General features: G+C 40.5%; 1 protein-coding gene across 1 annotated transcript in view; it reads left to right on the top strand.

Moving 5' to 3' along the window:
• SYNE1 (spectrin repeat containing nuclear envelope protein 1) overlaps window positions 1–17822 on the top strand; it is a 2173401-nt gene that overhangs the window by 340895 nt on the left and 1814684 nt on the right. Inside the window, exons 20-22 of the mRNA XM_044089035.1 lie at window positions 343–513; window positions 15140–15466; window positions 16354–16506. Coding sequence (XP_043944970.1) covers window positions 343–513; window positions 15140–15466; window positions 16354–16506 — 651 coding nt within the window. The remainder of the gene's footprint in view (window positions 1–342; window positions 514–15139; window positions 15467–16353; window positions 16507–17822) is intronic.

Here is a 17822-nt window from a genome sequence, read left to right as displayed (position 1 = left end):
CACCTGGGGGAAGGACAACACACTTAAGGTTTACCACAGCCCTTTTTATACTAATGGTTTGGAGTACTAGATTATTTATATTACTTTATACTCCTATTTTAAGGTTACCACCCACCAACTCTTGAGCTGCAGATATTTTTCCTTTTACTCCTTTGATAAGTCCTTCAGACTCTTCATAAATCTATAAAAATTGTGATAGGCAGAACATAGGTACATGCCTTTACTGAAGCAGATTGCCCACTGCCTTACAAAGCCTATTTGAGAACAGAAAGTGATTATATGAGGTTAAATGCTTATACAGAATTCTTGCTATATTGCTTACACCATTTAATGTTTTCAAAGGAGCAAATCAAGTTTCTGGAAGAAGAAATCAGGAGCACTGATGAGGCTGAGTCAGGGTTTGCTGCATACGGAGAGTGGCACAAGGCGGCTCTGAATAACTTTAAATGTATATCAGCTGCAACCAGTGTTGTCAACCAAGAGGCAATTCAGGAGAGGATGAATAAGTTAGAGGTAAGAATATATATGATCATTTGATTTAACTGCTAGAAATAGCAAATTACTACTGGTTTCCATATTTCTGTAATCCGATGTTAAGAGGATCTGATAATGCAGTTGGTAATTTGATTCCTTAACGTATTATAGTAGTATGTTTTTGAAAATAATGAACATACTGAATTGTGAGCTGTTGTTAAAAATGTTGGCATTATAAGCAAATGATTTTCACGAAATGAAATGTAATAGAAATATAGTATATAGCTTTACATAAGAAGACACTTGCTTCATTTTTGCATTTATACTTTTCAATGTATAGCATAAGTATAAGAACATATTTCTCTTTACCTTTTAAACAGATTGAAAGAAGCCTGGGTTGATATCATGTTGTGAGGTAGCACTGTCAGTGTGCTTAGGTGAATGAGTGTCATGATGTTGTGGCTTGGGATGTGGGGAATGTAGCAGCACACTTGCTTTTGATACTGGAAGATCAGAAGACTAAGGGTTTTACCCCTGACCCCCGCACACACTAGGTGCTTGGATTTATTTTCTTGTACTGACTCTGTAGTGCTGCCCTTTAAATGAGCCATTACATTTAGCCTTGTACTAAACTCAGCAAAAACTAAAGCAGTGGTTTTCAAGGTAAAGACAAAAGTTCACAGTTTAAAATTCAGTCTAAAGATAATTCTCAGATCATTAAGATTTATCCACAAGTTAGCAGGTGTCATTTTAGATCAGCAGCTGAAATTTTGCCTGTGTATTTTCAAAACCAACCAATACTTTGGTACAATTTTTAAACAGAAAAGTTCACGTGTGCTATAGTATAAATGGTTAGATCCTACCTAAAGCCAAGTTTTGTACATGCTTCCTGCATTCCCGGTCTTTGGTCTACTCAGATTTCACACCTTGAGTGATACTATAACTGATCAACACTAGTCCTACTTCACAATATGCTTTCCAAACTCAGGATTGTCTTTCAATTAAATGTCTATGATGGCTGCAGCTTACTAAATTCATTAGTACCCGTTGCTATTCCCTTGTTATGTATCCTGTGTTAACAACACTAATGCAGTGGCACAGTGTCCCATGTGAACTCTGCCCTATGGGTCAGCAGTTTGCTAAACCCTACCTTTGATGAATTGCTAGGGTAACTCAGTGTTCTCTGTAGTGGTGTTACATTTAGAGATTTTCTGACAACTGTTCTTCACACGGTTGATTAATGACCATTCAGGGAGGATCTTTTAATCTCCTCATGCCAAATATCCTTGCTCATGTTGCTTGTGTATTAGATACAATATCTCCTAATCCTCCTACTTATCTCCATCAAAACATTCCTGCCTTACCTTTGCTGTCATCTGTTAGTTCTCACACTATCTTCCTGTCCACTTTATTCAGAGCCTCTTTCAGAATACTCAGCAATGACTACAAAGCATGCACCAGTGTTTTGTTTGCCTTTACTGGTGTTGTTATCTACAGTCGTTTATATTATACTGTAAATGTGTTCTATGACAAGAGTGACATTTTTTAACGTTTATTAACTCTAAATGTAAATGGATTTCCATGTGTTTTGCACTGCTTATTCTATGACCCTTAGGTTAGATATTTGTGGGGCCCTTATCCTTACAATATCCCTGAAAATGGGCCATTCCCAGTTCAGCAGTCCTACTCAGCAAACTCAATTAATAGCCAATGGACTAAGCACAAAATAAATAAATATATAAATATTGACTGCATAAACAGGATAGAGTGACTTTTGAACTTTTTTTGAGAATCTTCAAACTAGAGCAGTTTCCACGTTGTACCTTAGAATTTCCAGTGATGACACCTAAGTGGCTAAACTGCTTCTTCAAATACTTTACTTTTATGACTGTTGCATCTAGTAAAGGTTGGCAGGGATTGCTTGATACTTCTGTGGTGAAATCAGGAGCGGCCGTCGGTGGACTGGTGCCCTAGGCAAAAGGTCTCCATGGCGCCCGCCACCACACCACCCAGTGTCCCCATCCTGGTCTACCTACACCAAATAAATACTGGAAAAGCACCCCTGCTACAGTGGTGCCCTAGGCGGCCGCCTAGTTGGCCTATGCCTAAGGCTGGCTATGGGTGAAATTAGTTATGAAACTGGTGCATGAAGCAGCTGCATTTCAAAGCTGAGTATAAATATCTCTTAGTACATTTTTTGAAACAAAGTGAAAGTACAGTTGTGTAAAATCTTACCATAATGGTAGATGTCCTTTCATTCACCGCTGCAATATTCATTACAAATGGGAAAGAGCCAAAGCTCAAGAAGAAACTTGGGGTGAAGTGGCAGCAGAGCCCTCTAAGAAGCCATGAAGAATGGCATCAGCAAATCCAGCCCTATCCCTGCAGATACCATCCTACTAGTAATGCTTGGTAAAGGCATGTGCAGAAGTCCAAGTAGCAGCTTCAAGAATAGAATTAGTGTCTAAGCCTTTGAAAAAAGCATGAGAAGAAGCCACAGCTCTAGTAGAATGAGCTTTTACAGAAGAAGGAAGGCTCTCACCATGAAAAGTGTAACAAAAGGAAATAGCCTTTGAAATCTAAGTGGAAATAGTCTGCTTGGAAACAGTCAAACCTAAAGACCAAGGATGAAATGAAACAAACAACTGGTCAGATTTTCTGACAGCTTTGGTTTTAGCCAAATAAAATGTGAGCTGTCTATGCACATCTAAAGTATGCAGCAACCTCTCACTGTCAGATTATGGAAGGGAAAAATGTAGGCAGATTAACAGACTAAGTGACAACTCATTAACCACCTTGGGCATGAAAGGATTAGTACACAAGGACACCTTGTCCTCATGAAATATCAAAAAGGGTGAACAAGCCATAAGGACTTGCAACTCAGACAACCATCTGGCAGAAGTAAGAGCTAACAAAAGAACTGTTTTCCAAGAACAACGTTGCAAGGAAGCTGAAAACAGCTGGCTGAAAAGGAACCTGAGTCAATTTTTCCAGAATGAAATTAAGATCCCAGGGAGGAGGAGGAGGAACAGGCTTCCTGGGAGGTCTAATATTAAGGATGCCTTTAAGAAATTGCTTAGCCTCAAATCTAGAGGCTAACAGGGGAGTTAAAGGCAGACAAGCAGAAAGAGCTAATAAGTAGGCATTAATAGAAGAATAGGCCAAACCAGCATTGAGCAATTCACACAAATAAGAGAGAACCAAAGGAATATCTACAGAAAGTGGGTCCAGGTCACGAGAAAGATACCAAATAGAAAACCTCTTCCATTTAGACAAGTAGGATTTCCTAGTAGTAGGGTTCCTGGCCTCCTGCAGGACCTGCAGCACATCCTCAGAAAAAAGATGTCTATGAGGATTCAAAACACTATTATCCACAGAGTCAGTTGAAGCATGGACTGGTGGGGATGGATGAGAGACCCCTTGTCTTGTGTGAGGAGATCCACCCTGTGAGATAACTTGTGATGATTGCCCTTGGCTAGATGTAGACGCAGAGGGAAACACTGCTGCTGCTGCCAAAAAGGAGTCACCAGTAAGATTTTGGGAACATCCTGTTGAATCTCCAAAAGGACTCTCAAAATGAGAGAAAGGGGAGGGAATGCATAAAGAAACATCCACTTCCAAGAAAATGAGAGGGCGCCCACCTTCCATACCAGAGGACCTGGGACTCTGCTACAAAACAAGAGGAAGTTGTTTGTTCTGAGGGGAGACAAAGAGATCTACTTGAGGAGTACCCCACTCGCGAATAATGTCCAGTAACACATCCCTGTGAAGCATCCATTCATGGGATTGAGTGAAGGACCTGCTCAGATTGTCTGTCACAATGTTCTGATCTGAAGGAATGTAAACTGCCCAAAGAGTCACTTTATATTGGATAGCCAGATCCCAAGAAGTCCCAGCCAGAAAAGACAGTAAGATCTTGTGCCCCCCTGTTTGTTGATATACCACATGACTGTGGTATTGTCTCTAAATACCTTGAGAGGCATGGAGAGAAGAGAGGATGAAAGGTTTCAAAGAGAAGATGACAGCTACAACTGAATAACTCTTCCTTTTCAGCATCGGATGGCAACTACACCTCCTTTGATGAGGAACCTGAGAATATGGAAGGATATCCAGTTTTACCGCCAGCCCAACAGCTGGAACGTCATTATCAAACCTTTCAGACTGACTTTAACAACTATGGAGGAGGAAAACAAGAGAGAAAACGTCAACATGAACAACCAGGACAGTTTCAAAGGGACCCCTATCCTCAGAGGGGATATAAAAGAGGTAAAAGATAACTTATTACCTCCTTCCTGTGATAGTTATGTGGTTAATCTTTCAGGACACGTATTTTCTGATTGTGAGTTTGCGGTCTTGAACCGCTGCTTGAAATTTATACCTACTGTGTTGCATTTGAAGCATTATTTTAATAAAATGTATAAAGATGAGATTTTGGTTGATTTTGAAAACAGTATGATTGCTTCTTGTGAGAGTTTTTACACATGTGACTCTGAAAGTTCTCTTAATGCTTATTGTTGTTTGGACACTCGTAATGTTCATATTAAAAGTGTTTTTTTACCTCCTTTTCTAAATGAAGAGGTTGTTCATTTTCCTAATATGCTTAACTATGCTATCAAGGATGTATATAACAAATTCACTAGGAATAGACATCAGGTTGAATATAATCTGTCTATTGCAGAATGGAAAGCTCTTCAAACTTTGAGTCATATGCAGGATGCTATTTTTAAACCTTCCAACAAAGGAAATAGGCGTGTTGTTATGCATTATGCTCATTTTGTGGCTATGTGTGAAGAACATTTAAATAATGATAGTATTTATGAGAAAGTCAATGTGTCATTTTATAATGATGCGATTTCTAAATATGCCGAGATATTACAGAAAGGCTATAGATTGGGATACTTTACTGATACAGATATTAAGAAAACGCTCAATATTGATGGATGTAAAATGGCATAATTTTATTGCCTCCTCAAAATTCATAAAAATCTTACATAGCCCCCTGGGAGGCCTATAGTTTCTGAGTGTGAATATTTTTTACATAAGTTGGGTCTTTTTCTGCATGGCTACTTGTCACCTGTAGTTAACACTTTACCATCTTACATATGGGATGTATTTGGCTTCCTAGACAAGATTAAAGACATCAAATGGAATAGCCAAATGTATTTTTTACATTAGATGTCAAGAGCCTCTACACGAATATTCATCATGATTTTGGTATTGAGGCTCTTAGATTTTTTTCTAGGTACTTCTCCAGTAGTAGAGTATATAATAGAACTTGTACACTTCTGTCTTAGACATAATTTTTTTGAATTCAACAATAGTTTGTATACACAGAGACAGGGTACAGCAAAGGGGGCTGCCTTTGCCCCATGTATGCCAACTTAAGTATGGGCTTTTTTGAGAATGAATATCTCTACAGGAATACGTTTTTTCGTCAATATGTAATCAGGTACTGTAGATACATTGATGATCTAATTTTTATAGCTCAAGGGGGACAGGAACTAGTTTCAAATTTTGTCACTTCCTTACACAATAACAGACGGTTTAGAATATGATGGTCTTAACATGGGTACACAGGTATCTTATTTAGATGCTATTATCAGTATTATGGATGGTACTGTGCTATATACGTCGGTACACAAAAAGTTTGACCAAGGTACACAGTTTGTCCATGGACAAAGTTGTCATCCTTTGTACACCCTGGAAGCATTACCTTATGGTAAAATGCTTAGAATATCTAGGTTGTGCAACATTATATATATGATTTCAAACAGGAATTAGGGGGAACTGTTGATATGTTCAACAAGAGATGTTATAGCAAAGATTTGATTGAGAAAAGTTGGGTTAAATTCTCCAAAAATAGTAATTATGAAAAGGGGAATTATGATGTGAACAAACAGTTAATAGGTCCTTTCTGTATGATGGACAAACAACACAAAGCTGTTATTTACTTTGTTACAACATTTGGCTGTTTCACCTCTGAAATTGTACAATAAATAAAGCAAATAAAGTATTATTGGAATTATCTGTGTTCCTTGAAAAATGTGTCCACATGGCCTTAATGAGAAATTGGGAATCTCCTCTAGAAGAGGTAAAAATATACAGAATGTTATAGTGAGAGGAAGGTTTTGTATTCCATCTATGCACTTAAGTTATAGACCAATAATAAGGGGCACTTCCATCTGTGGTAAATGTAAAGCCTGTCAATTTGTGGTAAACGTTTTTTGAAGGTTAATAACATTCCTTTTGAAACATGGAACAACTTTACTTGTGACACTGAGGGTGTTATTTATGACCTCAGATGTCCCTATAACCAATTTTATATTGGGGAGACCAAAAGGACATTTAAAGTTAGGTTACTAGAACACATAAGAGACATTAACAATAAAAAGGAGGAAATTTCTGTAGCAGTACATTTTGAAAACTTCCACCAAGGTAGCAGTGAGAGGCTACAAGGGACAGTTTTAGAAAAGGTTAATGTGTCTTGTTTTGATGCATCTCTCCTTAAAAAACAGCTTTTATTTACAGAGTCAATATATATATTTTGAAGTTTAATATTTTGTACCCTAATGGGTTAAATGAAGAGCTAAATTGGAGAATGTTGATTTAAATGTATAATTGATTGATTGTTAATTGATGATGGTATTTAAGGCAAGCTGTGTATCATGTTCTTTACTCCTTGAAGGCTTCTTTGCCGTGATGTCAGAGACAGAGATTTTACAATAAAGAAGTTTTGGATTCACTGGCCAGTTGTATTTTTACAGTTTTTCTGCTTTTGGTGTTTTTTAAAGAGAGGATGAAAGGCCTGAAGAGCCAGCATAAGAGCCCTAATCTCTTTGATGTTGATGTGCTTGTTCTGCTGACGAGGTGACCACACTCCCTGAACACTCAGGGAGCAAATGTTGCTCCCCATCCCACATCTAAAGCATCTGTGAATAGATCCTGAGAGGGAAGAGGAGGCTGAAAAGGGAGCCCTGGATTCAGAGACAACTGCTGAATCCACCACAGAAGTTCTTTCTTGAGACACGGGAGAAAAGGAACAGGAAAGTCTAGAGGATGTGCATGCTGAAGCCACACAGACTTCAGAAACCACTGGAACTTCCTCATGTGGAGTTTGGCCAGAGAGAACAATGGAATGGTAGAAGCCATGAACCCCAGAGCTCTCAGAAACTCCCTGGCTATAATGGAAGCCAGGGGAAGAAGAGTTTGAAAGAAAAAAATGAGCTAATGCCTTTGGAGGAGGCAATGATGACAGCATTGGCACCATTTGAATCCTGCAACCCAGAAAGACATGACCCTGAGAAGGAGTCAGGGAAGACTTGTTGAAGTTTATTGTGAACCCCAGGCTCTGAAGGAGATAAATGGTAAAATGAAGATTTTGCAAAAGGACCTCTGGAGAGGATGCCTGAATCAGCAGGTCATTCAAATAAGGAAAAATTTGGATCCCTTGAAGCCTGCAAAAGGCAATCACAGGAGTGAGGCATTTGCGAATACCCTTGGGGCAGCAGACAGGCCAAACGGCAAAGCACATAACTGAAAATGCCAGGAAACAACAGAGAAATGCAAAAAAAATCTCCTGAAAAGAGGATGGATCAGAATATAGAGATAAGCATCTTTGAAGGGCAACAGAGGAAAAAGTGACTTTAGGGACAACATCCAAAAGGAAGGCCCCTTCAGAAAGGTGTTTAGATGGGAGAGGCCTAAAATAGGTCTCCAAGTACCCTCTTTTCTGGGCACTAGAAACATTCTTGAATAAAACCCTTTCCCCCTTTGGGACACTGACACCTCTTGAATAGTACCCTGAGACAGGAATTCTCGAAGAACCTCTGGGGAAAAAAGGAAGTTGTTCCCAAAGAGGCTGAGGAAAGCCCTTAAAAGCAGAGCAGAAAATCCAGACCATGAAATACCCTTGCCGAATGATTGACAAAACCCAAGAATCCTGGGTGATTCTGAGCCAAACAGGAAGAGAAAGAGGAATGTGGCTGAAAATGGGTGGATAGTCAGACAGCACATGGTTTGCCAGAAAAGGAAGGCTTAAGAATCCCTGCAGTCTGAGTGTCCTTAGCAGGAGGAGCCCACTTACTAACATTTTTACCTTTAGAAGGAAGGTGAGATTGCCTATGAAAAGAGGCGGGCTTAGAAGGGTAGTTTCACTGAAACTGAGGCACAGGAGAAACAAAGACATGCTTAAGCTCCTGTAAAGCCTTCCCCTTGTCCTGAAAAGACTTAAATAAACCAGCAGCTGCTTCACAAAACAAAACAGTATTATCCAGAGGAGCATCCATCAACTTAGCTTTAATATCATTAGGCAAAGGTTGAAGCCAAAGCCATGAGTATCTCCTCAAAACTGAACCAGAAGCAGAAGCCATACAAGAGGCATCTGCTACATCATAACTACATTTGATAGAATGATGAACTACCTGAGAGGAAGTCTCAAGCAAGGAAAGAGCAGAAGATTTACTCTGAGTCTGTTAGATCAGAAAGAATCTGACAAGCCTGAGAAAGAGGAGCCAAGACATACTTAGAGATATGGGCCTGGTAATTAATAGCCCTAAAAGCTAGAGTAGCCAAAGTATAAACCTTCTTACCCAGCCTATCCATGGTTCTACTGTTCTTGTCTGAAGGCAGTAACTTGGAAGAAGGAAGCAATTGAGACAGCTTATCAGAGGCTACAGATACCACAGAGGTGTCAGCAGCAGGACATTTAAACAAAAAGGAACAATCCTCAGGCACTCTATAAAACCTATCAAACTTATTGGGAGTAGGGGGCAGAGAATTCAACACTTTAGAGGCATTGGTAAAAACATTCAGTAAAGGAGGCAAGACAGGAGGAATGGCAGCAGGTTTAGAGATGTGCCTACTTAAAAAATTCCATCATCATAGAGATTGTGTCCCCAAAGGAAATTTCTTCAGAAGGATTACCTATTGTATGAGAATCCTCCTCTTCAGAACCGTAGTCTAAATTAGAAGGAATCTGGGTGGAATAAGCATAGGAGTCGTCATCAGAATCCACTGTATCTATATTGAATCAGCGAACACTTAAAAAAGCGAACGCTGATTCATTGACCCTATGTAAGCGAAAGCTTACAATCCCAAACACTCAGAACAGTGATGTTTTTCCCAGGGAAAAAAAATCGCTGGGCCGGTTTCGGGAGTTTGCCATTTCCTCCACTGTGGTGCGATCTCGGAGTTGATATATTTAAGTAGGGGGGTGTGGGGGTGAAGCCCCCCACATTATATACTGTTTTAAGATTTATTTATTTTTTTTTGTATGGAACAGCGATTTTTTTTCCCTGGGAAAAATTTTGCTGTTCCAAGTGTTCAGGATTGTAAACTTTTGCTTACAGAGGGTCGATGAATTGACTTTTGCTTTTTTAAGCATTCAGTGATTCAATATAGACCTGAATCCACTTCATAAAAATGCAATTTTCTGGGCCTTTTAGGGGAAGAAGAGGACCAAGGAGGAGCAAGAGCTTAAAAGCCTTGAGATGGCCTCAACTACAGTAAAGCATTAAATAACCCCTGAGTAAAGGCCTGCCACTCACTTTGTGGATCCCTAGGAGCAGAAGAAACATTCTTAGTTTTCTGTTTCTTTTTTAAGGGGGCATCCATTCTAGAAACCTGAGAAGCCCCAGACTCAGGACGGCATTCCACCACTGTAAATAGCACAAGTAAACAAAAACTAAGGGTAATGCTACTCAATGCCAGAAGTCTAAACCTCAAAATGCACATACTCGAGGCACTCCTCAGTATGGAGAACATCGATATCTGTGCAGTAACAGAAACCTGGTTTAAGGCTCAGAGAGCACCCCCAGCACTACCAGGCTATAACTCATACCACACCTTTCGGCCACAGAACCCAGACCGAAACACAAAAGGCAGGGGTATATCCATATTCATCAAGGATACTCACACCTACAGGTTAGTGGTGCAGCACGATGCATCAGAGATCATCCAAGTGCAACTAACAGCAGGCAAAACTGCAATCCATATTGTAGCTTGCTACAGATCACCCACCATGACCCAGTACTCCCATTCCACATTTCTGGAGACACTGGGAAATATGAAGGTCCTACCAAACACTCTAATACTGGGTGATTTCAACTACCCAAACATTAACTGGGAGAACTATTGAAGTACTAACTCCCTTGCCCAATGCTTCCTAGAATTTATAAACTCGAACACCCTGGATCAACTGGTCAACACCCCCACCATACGGAATAACATATTGGACCTGGTCATCACCAACATGGGCGACCGGTGTTCCACACCTGACGTCAACCCCTCGCTGGTTAGATCAGACCGTAGACTAATCACTCTGGATATATACATTCCACCCCCAACCCCAATCAAGAAAACCACCATGAAAAACTTTTCAAAAGCAAACTTCACGTTGCTTAAGACCAAGGTGGAAAGGTTCACAGCCCCCACACCAATGGACAATGCTGTCCAAGCTGCTGAAACCTATACAAAGGCACTCTGACCATCTGCAGGAATGCATGGATCATGCTATCCGAAGTAAAACCAAGACTCACTCCTCCAAGAAAAGGAAACCAGTCTGGTGGACCCCTGCCATAAACAAGCTTTACAATAGAAGGAGGAAACTAGTACAGATAAGAGCAAAATCCCTAGAAGGAAAGACATCCCAGATCAGTATCAGCAAGAAACTACGATCTCTCATTATCCAAGGCCAGCTTCGAAAGAAAAATTGCCAAGGACCCCAAAGATAACCACAAAGCATTCTTTAGCTATGTCAAGAACCTAAGTGGAAACTCTCAGATCTGCTCTGAGTTGGTGCAGAATGGCACAAAATACACTGAACCGACTGATATTGCCAGCATTTTGGCAGACAGGTTCAGTGCAAACTTCACACCCCTCTCACCCCCCTAAAGGCCCATAACCATACCAGAAGAATGTAAGGCCCTGGCAATCACAGACACACAGGTTAAAACAGCCCTATCCAAAGCCAAAAACACAGCCTCAGTGGGACTGGACGGTGTCGAAGGCTGCGTCTTACAAGAGTTCCAAAACAAATTAACCCCTCACCTAAACACATTGTTCAAACTCAGCCTGTCTACAGGCTACATACCCACAGAGTGGCACACAGCAACAGTTATCCCACTCCACAAAGGTGGTGCCACAACGGATCCTGGGAACTATTGCCCTATAAGCCTGACTAGCCTGGTCTGCAAGGCTATGGAGCGCATCCTCATGGAACTCATTAACAGAGACATTGGGGACCTCTAAACTTTGGACCCCACCCAGTTTGGCTTTGTTAAGGGCAGATCCTGCCTCCTAAACCTGGTGGACTTCTTTGAGACAGTTACCAAGGCATTAGATGAGGGTAAGGCGGTCCACACAACCTACCTAGACCTTGCAAAGGCTTTCTACACCATTTTCTATTCTGGTATTATAGACAAACTCACCAACCTGAACATTAACTTCTATGTCATGCGATGGGTTGTAAATTGGCTCACAGACAGAACCCACACAGTGAGAGTTGCAGACTCTAGGTCCGACTCTAAACCGGTTACAAGTGGCATCCCCCAGGGCTCAGTCCTAGGACCCCTCCTGTTCAGTATATACTTCTCAGAGGTACAGGCAAGCACAGGAAGACTTTGGCTGACCAAGTTTGCAGACGGCTGCAAACTAGGTGCCATAAGTGATTCTCCAGCTGATACAGACACCATCCAGAAGGGTCTCACTGAGATGGATACCTGGTGTCAAAATCATGGCCTCAAGCTGAATGCCAAAAAGTGCATAGTCATCTCCTTTGGAAAAAACAAAGTACCCGTGAACTACCACATAGTTGGTAGTTCCCTAAATACAGAAAAAGTAATAAGGGATTTGGCGACCCAAGTAGATAGCAATCTCTCCTTTGATAGTCATATTGCCATGGTGGTTAGAAAATCCTTCTACATGGCCCACCTAATCTCAAAAGGGTTTGCAGCCGGAACAAATGAGGTTATTGTGCCTCTCTACTCATCACTTATTAGACCCATTATAGAATACAATGCTCCATTTGGGATGTACCTTACAAGACACCTGCAACAGCTGGAAAGACCACAAAAGTACCTCACCAAGAGGATTGCTGGCCTCAAACAGATGACCTACGTAGCCCGACTAAAGAAACTCCAGCTGTACTCAGTTGCATACCGCTTACTCAGAGGTGATCTCTGCTTGACATACAAGGCCATGTCCAACCCAGAATTGATGGATATGCTCCACCTAAAAAAAAACAAATCCCTGAGAGCCACACACTCTAGGGATATAAACCTTACCAAAACGATAAATAGGATGTGCTGGAGGGATAGATTCCTGACCCAGAGACTCCCCCATGCTTTGGAACAAGATTCCAATATACATCAGGCAGAGCCCCTCACTAGCACTCTTCAAAAGAAACCTTAACGAGTGGATGGGAAACAGAAAATCTATCCTGGGATCACTGCAGTGGCTCTGCTGGACAGAGGCACAGAGAACTAATGGCTCTGCTGGTCAGAGGCACAGGGAACTAATCTAAGGGGGTGGTGAAAGCCAACACACTCTGGCTAGGCTTATAAATGCCCTTGGGCAGATAGTCTGGTACTTCTCTATGAACCTATGAACCTATCAACTGCAGTAGGAACCTCTTCCCTAAAGAGAAACTGAGGAACCCCTCTAGACCCCCTCGGAAACAGTCAACCATGGTTCCCTCTGAATGCCCCAAATGGACATCTGCAAAGCCTCGTTGGATGTCCTGCCTACCAGATACTCACTGGCCTCCTTTCCAGATGCAGTAGAAGAATCTGACAAAACAACCGGGTGAGTCTCTGGGATCATAATAACCTCAGGAGAAACTCCTGGCAGAGGATGGACAGCGAAAGATTCTGGTCTTACCTCATGCACCTTCAAACTCCCCTGAAAGCTGACCCTTGGGCCAGGAGGTTCCATCCATAGTATCTGCAGCAAGAAGCTTAAGATGCTGGTTCTCAAGATACAAGGAAAGGGAAGAAAGTCTACTACAAAGAATTTTGGGGACAAATGCCTCCCAAATTGTACAAGATGTATGGTTGTGAGCAGCATCTAGGCAAAAAAGACACTTACTGTGTGGAGGTCTTTATGGGGAATCAGTCTCCCACACCGGTATTTACCCTTCCTGGATGACATTAACCCCAAACAGCACAAAACAAACAGAAAAAGTAACCAAAAGCTCAACTGGGTACTTATCTGCAACTGTGAGAACTCCAGCAAACAGGAGTAAGCAGAGGAATGCCAACAAACAGAAAAATGGTAAAAAAAATGGATAGAGGTAACAAACCGGTCAAAACAGCATTCAGACTGGTAGCAAAGAAGTTCTAAGGATGGTACGCCTGAACACCACCTTTATGATGTACCCTACTCAAGGAGTGTGCAGGTGGCATTTAGCATACCTTACAGCAATGGTAGACTTTGGTAAATTGGCTAGATGGTGGGCTTCACAGCAGCGACTCCCCATTTGTAAGGAATACTGCAGCAGTGAATGTAAGGACATCATTTGTAACCATTTATGGTGGCTATATTCAGTGAATGAAATGTAACTATGGTGTTTTGAACAGAATTGCCTTGAATCTCTTTATTGACTCTTCACTTCAGGTGTGGTATGTTACTTAAACTGATAAAGGCATGACTAGCCACCTGGCGGTATGCACATTGACACTAGGCAGTGGTCACTGTTTGTGTGACACCATGACTCCATGTACAAAATGGGAAAAAGTGGTTAATGTTGGTGCTGAACTTTTCTTAACTGAGTGACGTATCACATTACTTAGTGTCTGTTTAGTGAAAAAAATAAAACAACTTCAGGAATAGAAAACAAGGTGTAATGAGTTACTCTTACTTTCATGTATTGTGAAGACTGACCTCTGCTATGTGAGTAAGGGAGTTGAGATATACTCGCACTGGGAAAGATTCTTGATACCAATGCCACAGAATTATACTATGAATGTTTCTTCTTTACTATTTCAACAAAAAAGTTTAGTGTGTATTCATTCTGTTTGCACTTCATAGTTAGGCTGGTTTGAATATAGTATAACAAATGCTACGGGCAGTGCTGGATGCCCCCAAAGACTGTGGTTTCTTGATTTTGACCTTTCCTTCATACACTGATTAAAATAAGCATTCTTGCCATTGCAAAGTGCAATTGTTCATTTTGTTTAACTGTATCAGGTTGTTTAAACATTTGTTGTATTTCGCCATAGTAATTTTGATTCAGTATTAAACCTAAAAGTGTTAACATTTGTTATTAATGTTCCTTTGTAGCACATTGCTGTATGCAGAGCTTGTAGTCTTCCAGATTCCCAGACATTAATAGGCAAATACTGTGAGACTCTTATAATTCTGGAATGTCTGTACAAATATCTTTTTCTAGAAAGATATCAGTGTCTTGAACATTTCCTGTTGTGTGCCAGCTTTAAAGCTCATCTATGTGTGGGATTCCCAGTAGTGGCATTTTGCTTATTAATAAATAACTATAGAACAAGATAATTTTCCCGTAGGAGTGACTGTGTTCAAATCAGATGATATATGTGTATTATTATTATTTATAATAACATTTAATTTTGCATAATAATCAAACTCATGCTTAATGCCTATGGCTTAGCTTTCTCATTGTCCTTAATTTTACTTATCTATCCTGTCTTTACCATAGTCTCTGCAGAGTGAAATGGAAATTGGTCACAATTTGCTGAAAGCAGCAAGAGAAAAGGCTGAGAAAGCACTGGAGTACTTGGAAGGAGCTGGGGCAGAACAAATGAAAAAAGACATGGGCAGCTCCCTTTCCCAGCTTGATGACTTAACTAGTGCCATTAGGACACAGCACACCACATTTGAAAAGTGTCTTCACCTAACCAAGGAGTTCTGTGATAAGTACCACACCCAGGCTCAGTGGCTAGCAGATTATCATACCATATTACAGGCGCCAGCAGAACCAAAAGCTGAACTTTATGAGAAGAAAGCACAGCTTGCCAAGTACAAGGTAAACTTATTACTTCTATACATTTAGCTCTCATAGCAGTAGCTGCTTGTGACTCACGTTTGCTGCTCTAAGGGCCTGCAGAATGTTTATAAGTGCAGTATATGTACCATATTTGCCTCACAGCCAGTTCTGAACTGAGGAAGTAGAATAGTTTTGACATCATTCGGCAGTCAGACTTGTTTCGTGCTGGTCCCAGTGATACACTGCTCTTATGGTATTAACAGAGATAGGTACATGGGGTTTATGCAGGCCAGGTATTGCTTCTTTTCTTCAGGTAACTTGTGGTGCAGCTTCCCTACAGTATCATTTACTTCTCTAGGATAAATATGTTTGTCGAAGACCTGTTTGTTAGATACCACTCAACAGGGTTCAGCTGACTGAACTGAAATGTGTTTTGCTGTGTGGGGTTGGCTTCCAATCACATTCTACTTTGTAAGCAGAGACCCCCTGAACTCTTCCCTTGTCATAGGAAGCTCCTTAACCCATTAAATTTGGTGTATCATGCCTGCAAGTAATCCTACCTAACTCTCACCACATTTTTCAAGTTAGGGGTATGTTAGGAAATTAAGCCATTTGAAAACATTATGCTGAATGTTTTAGCTTCAAACATCATGAAGAATACCACAGGAGCACAGTTTTCAGAATAATATTAAGAAGACGATGTGTCTGATAAAGGCAATTGCACCCATATATGAGAGGAAACATAACTGGTAACAGCTTATGGTTGTTTTTATTAGAATTAGTAAACATATTATTTTTTCTGCTTGGATATATGTCATTGGAGAACTGATTGTCATTTAGGAGAGAGAGAGAGAGAGAGAGAGAGAGAGTTCTTTCCATTCTTTACAGTGATGCATGTTTTTATTCCATATTTTTTTTTGCTGCAGTCCATTCAACAGACTGTTTTGTCCCATGAGCCTTCAATCAAGTCAGTGACAGAAAAAGGAGAATCCCTACTTGAGTTAGTCCATGACACCGATTTGGGAGACAAAATTAGAAAATTACAGGCTGAATACCTGGAGTTGTGCAGTGCTGCCAAGGTGAGAGAGCTTACACAGTCTTAAAACAGTATGACATCACCTTTTCACATGATGAAAACCATATTTTTGTAAAGAAAGGCTGTTATTCATTTTGTGAGCATATTATAATGACAGCCTTGTATAAGAAAAGTAAAATATTCACTGTGCATAGTTCTACTAATGTTGGACCACAGGTGTTATTGTATGGAAAAGCTAATGTGTTGTTTCTAATACTGTATATGGGAAATTCGCTTAGCAGGAAAATCTTCTAATTGTTTTAGATTTTACATCTGTCATTACTTCAAAAGTATTAATACTTGCTTATGTATGGCATCACACATCAGTAGTTAAGTGAAGTACTGTGGGCACCATTCGCTTTTATTAGTAGAATCCTGCATTTTCTGTGTTCATGATTTCACATTATTCATTTCCAGCATGAATTAGCAACACGGTGTGCATGCATGAAAAAAGTAATCTGAATACTATGTCTAGAGTCATTTAATAAGAATGTGCAAGTATCATAGGTTGTGCATAGCCCTAAATATTTGGTGAACTACCTGCAACATGGAAAGGACCAAGTACTTCACTTAAATTCCAAACTTTCACTATTTGTAAGGATCAAACGTTGGGGGAATGTGAGTGTGGTGTGGGATTTGACTATTACTGAGACAGATAAGTAACTGGTTATTCTGGTAAGTTACAAATTCCCTGATTCACTTTATATCTTCTCTATTTAATTTCTCCAAGGCTTTTGGGTTTCTAATACCATGACAGGAATGGACCTCATTCCTAAGACAGGGAGTGATTAGAGTTCAAGAAATTAGTAGTGTTTTAATCTTTGAAAGTGGTCTTTACCCAGAACTGACTCCTTCTGTAATTCATATGTGGTTACATATGTTGGTAGCATATCTAAATATGAAATTTAGTGTAGAAAATCCAACACATGTGTGATGGCCTATCTTTACCCTGGCTAAGTAATCAAGTAGCCTCAATTCTCACCACTGACACCAGTGAAAGATGGTCACTAAAAACAGGAATGAACGTACATAGTATTTTAAATTCAGCTCTCTGTATCAAGCACAATTTCCCCCAAGAGCACACAAGGAACCTGCTTCAGACCTGGGACTGGATCTGTGTCTCTCCAGATCCCAAGCAAGACTCACTTTGGAGCACAGTGTCCCAGTTCCAAGTAGCTGAAACACTCACACCTTGGTATTTGATTTTCACATGCACACACGCACTGGGAAAGGCTGGTACAGATTTACTAGCTGTTCTCCTTCTGCCCACACTATAATGTAACCACGCTGCTACCAGTCAACCAATGTCAGGCTCTTACA

This window comes from Protopterus annectens, chromosome 1.part0, assembly GCF_019279795.1.
Source record: "Protopterus annectens isolate FY-2018-M chromosome 1.part0, PAN1.0, whole genome shotgun sequence".
NCBI classification, from domain to species: Eukaryota; Metazoa; Chordata; order Ceratodontiformes; family Protopteridae; genus Protopterus; species Protopterus annectens.
The sequence above is the reverse complement of the archived record's forward strand: the minus strand, read 5'-3'. Positions and strand labels throughout refer to the sequence as shown.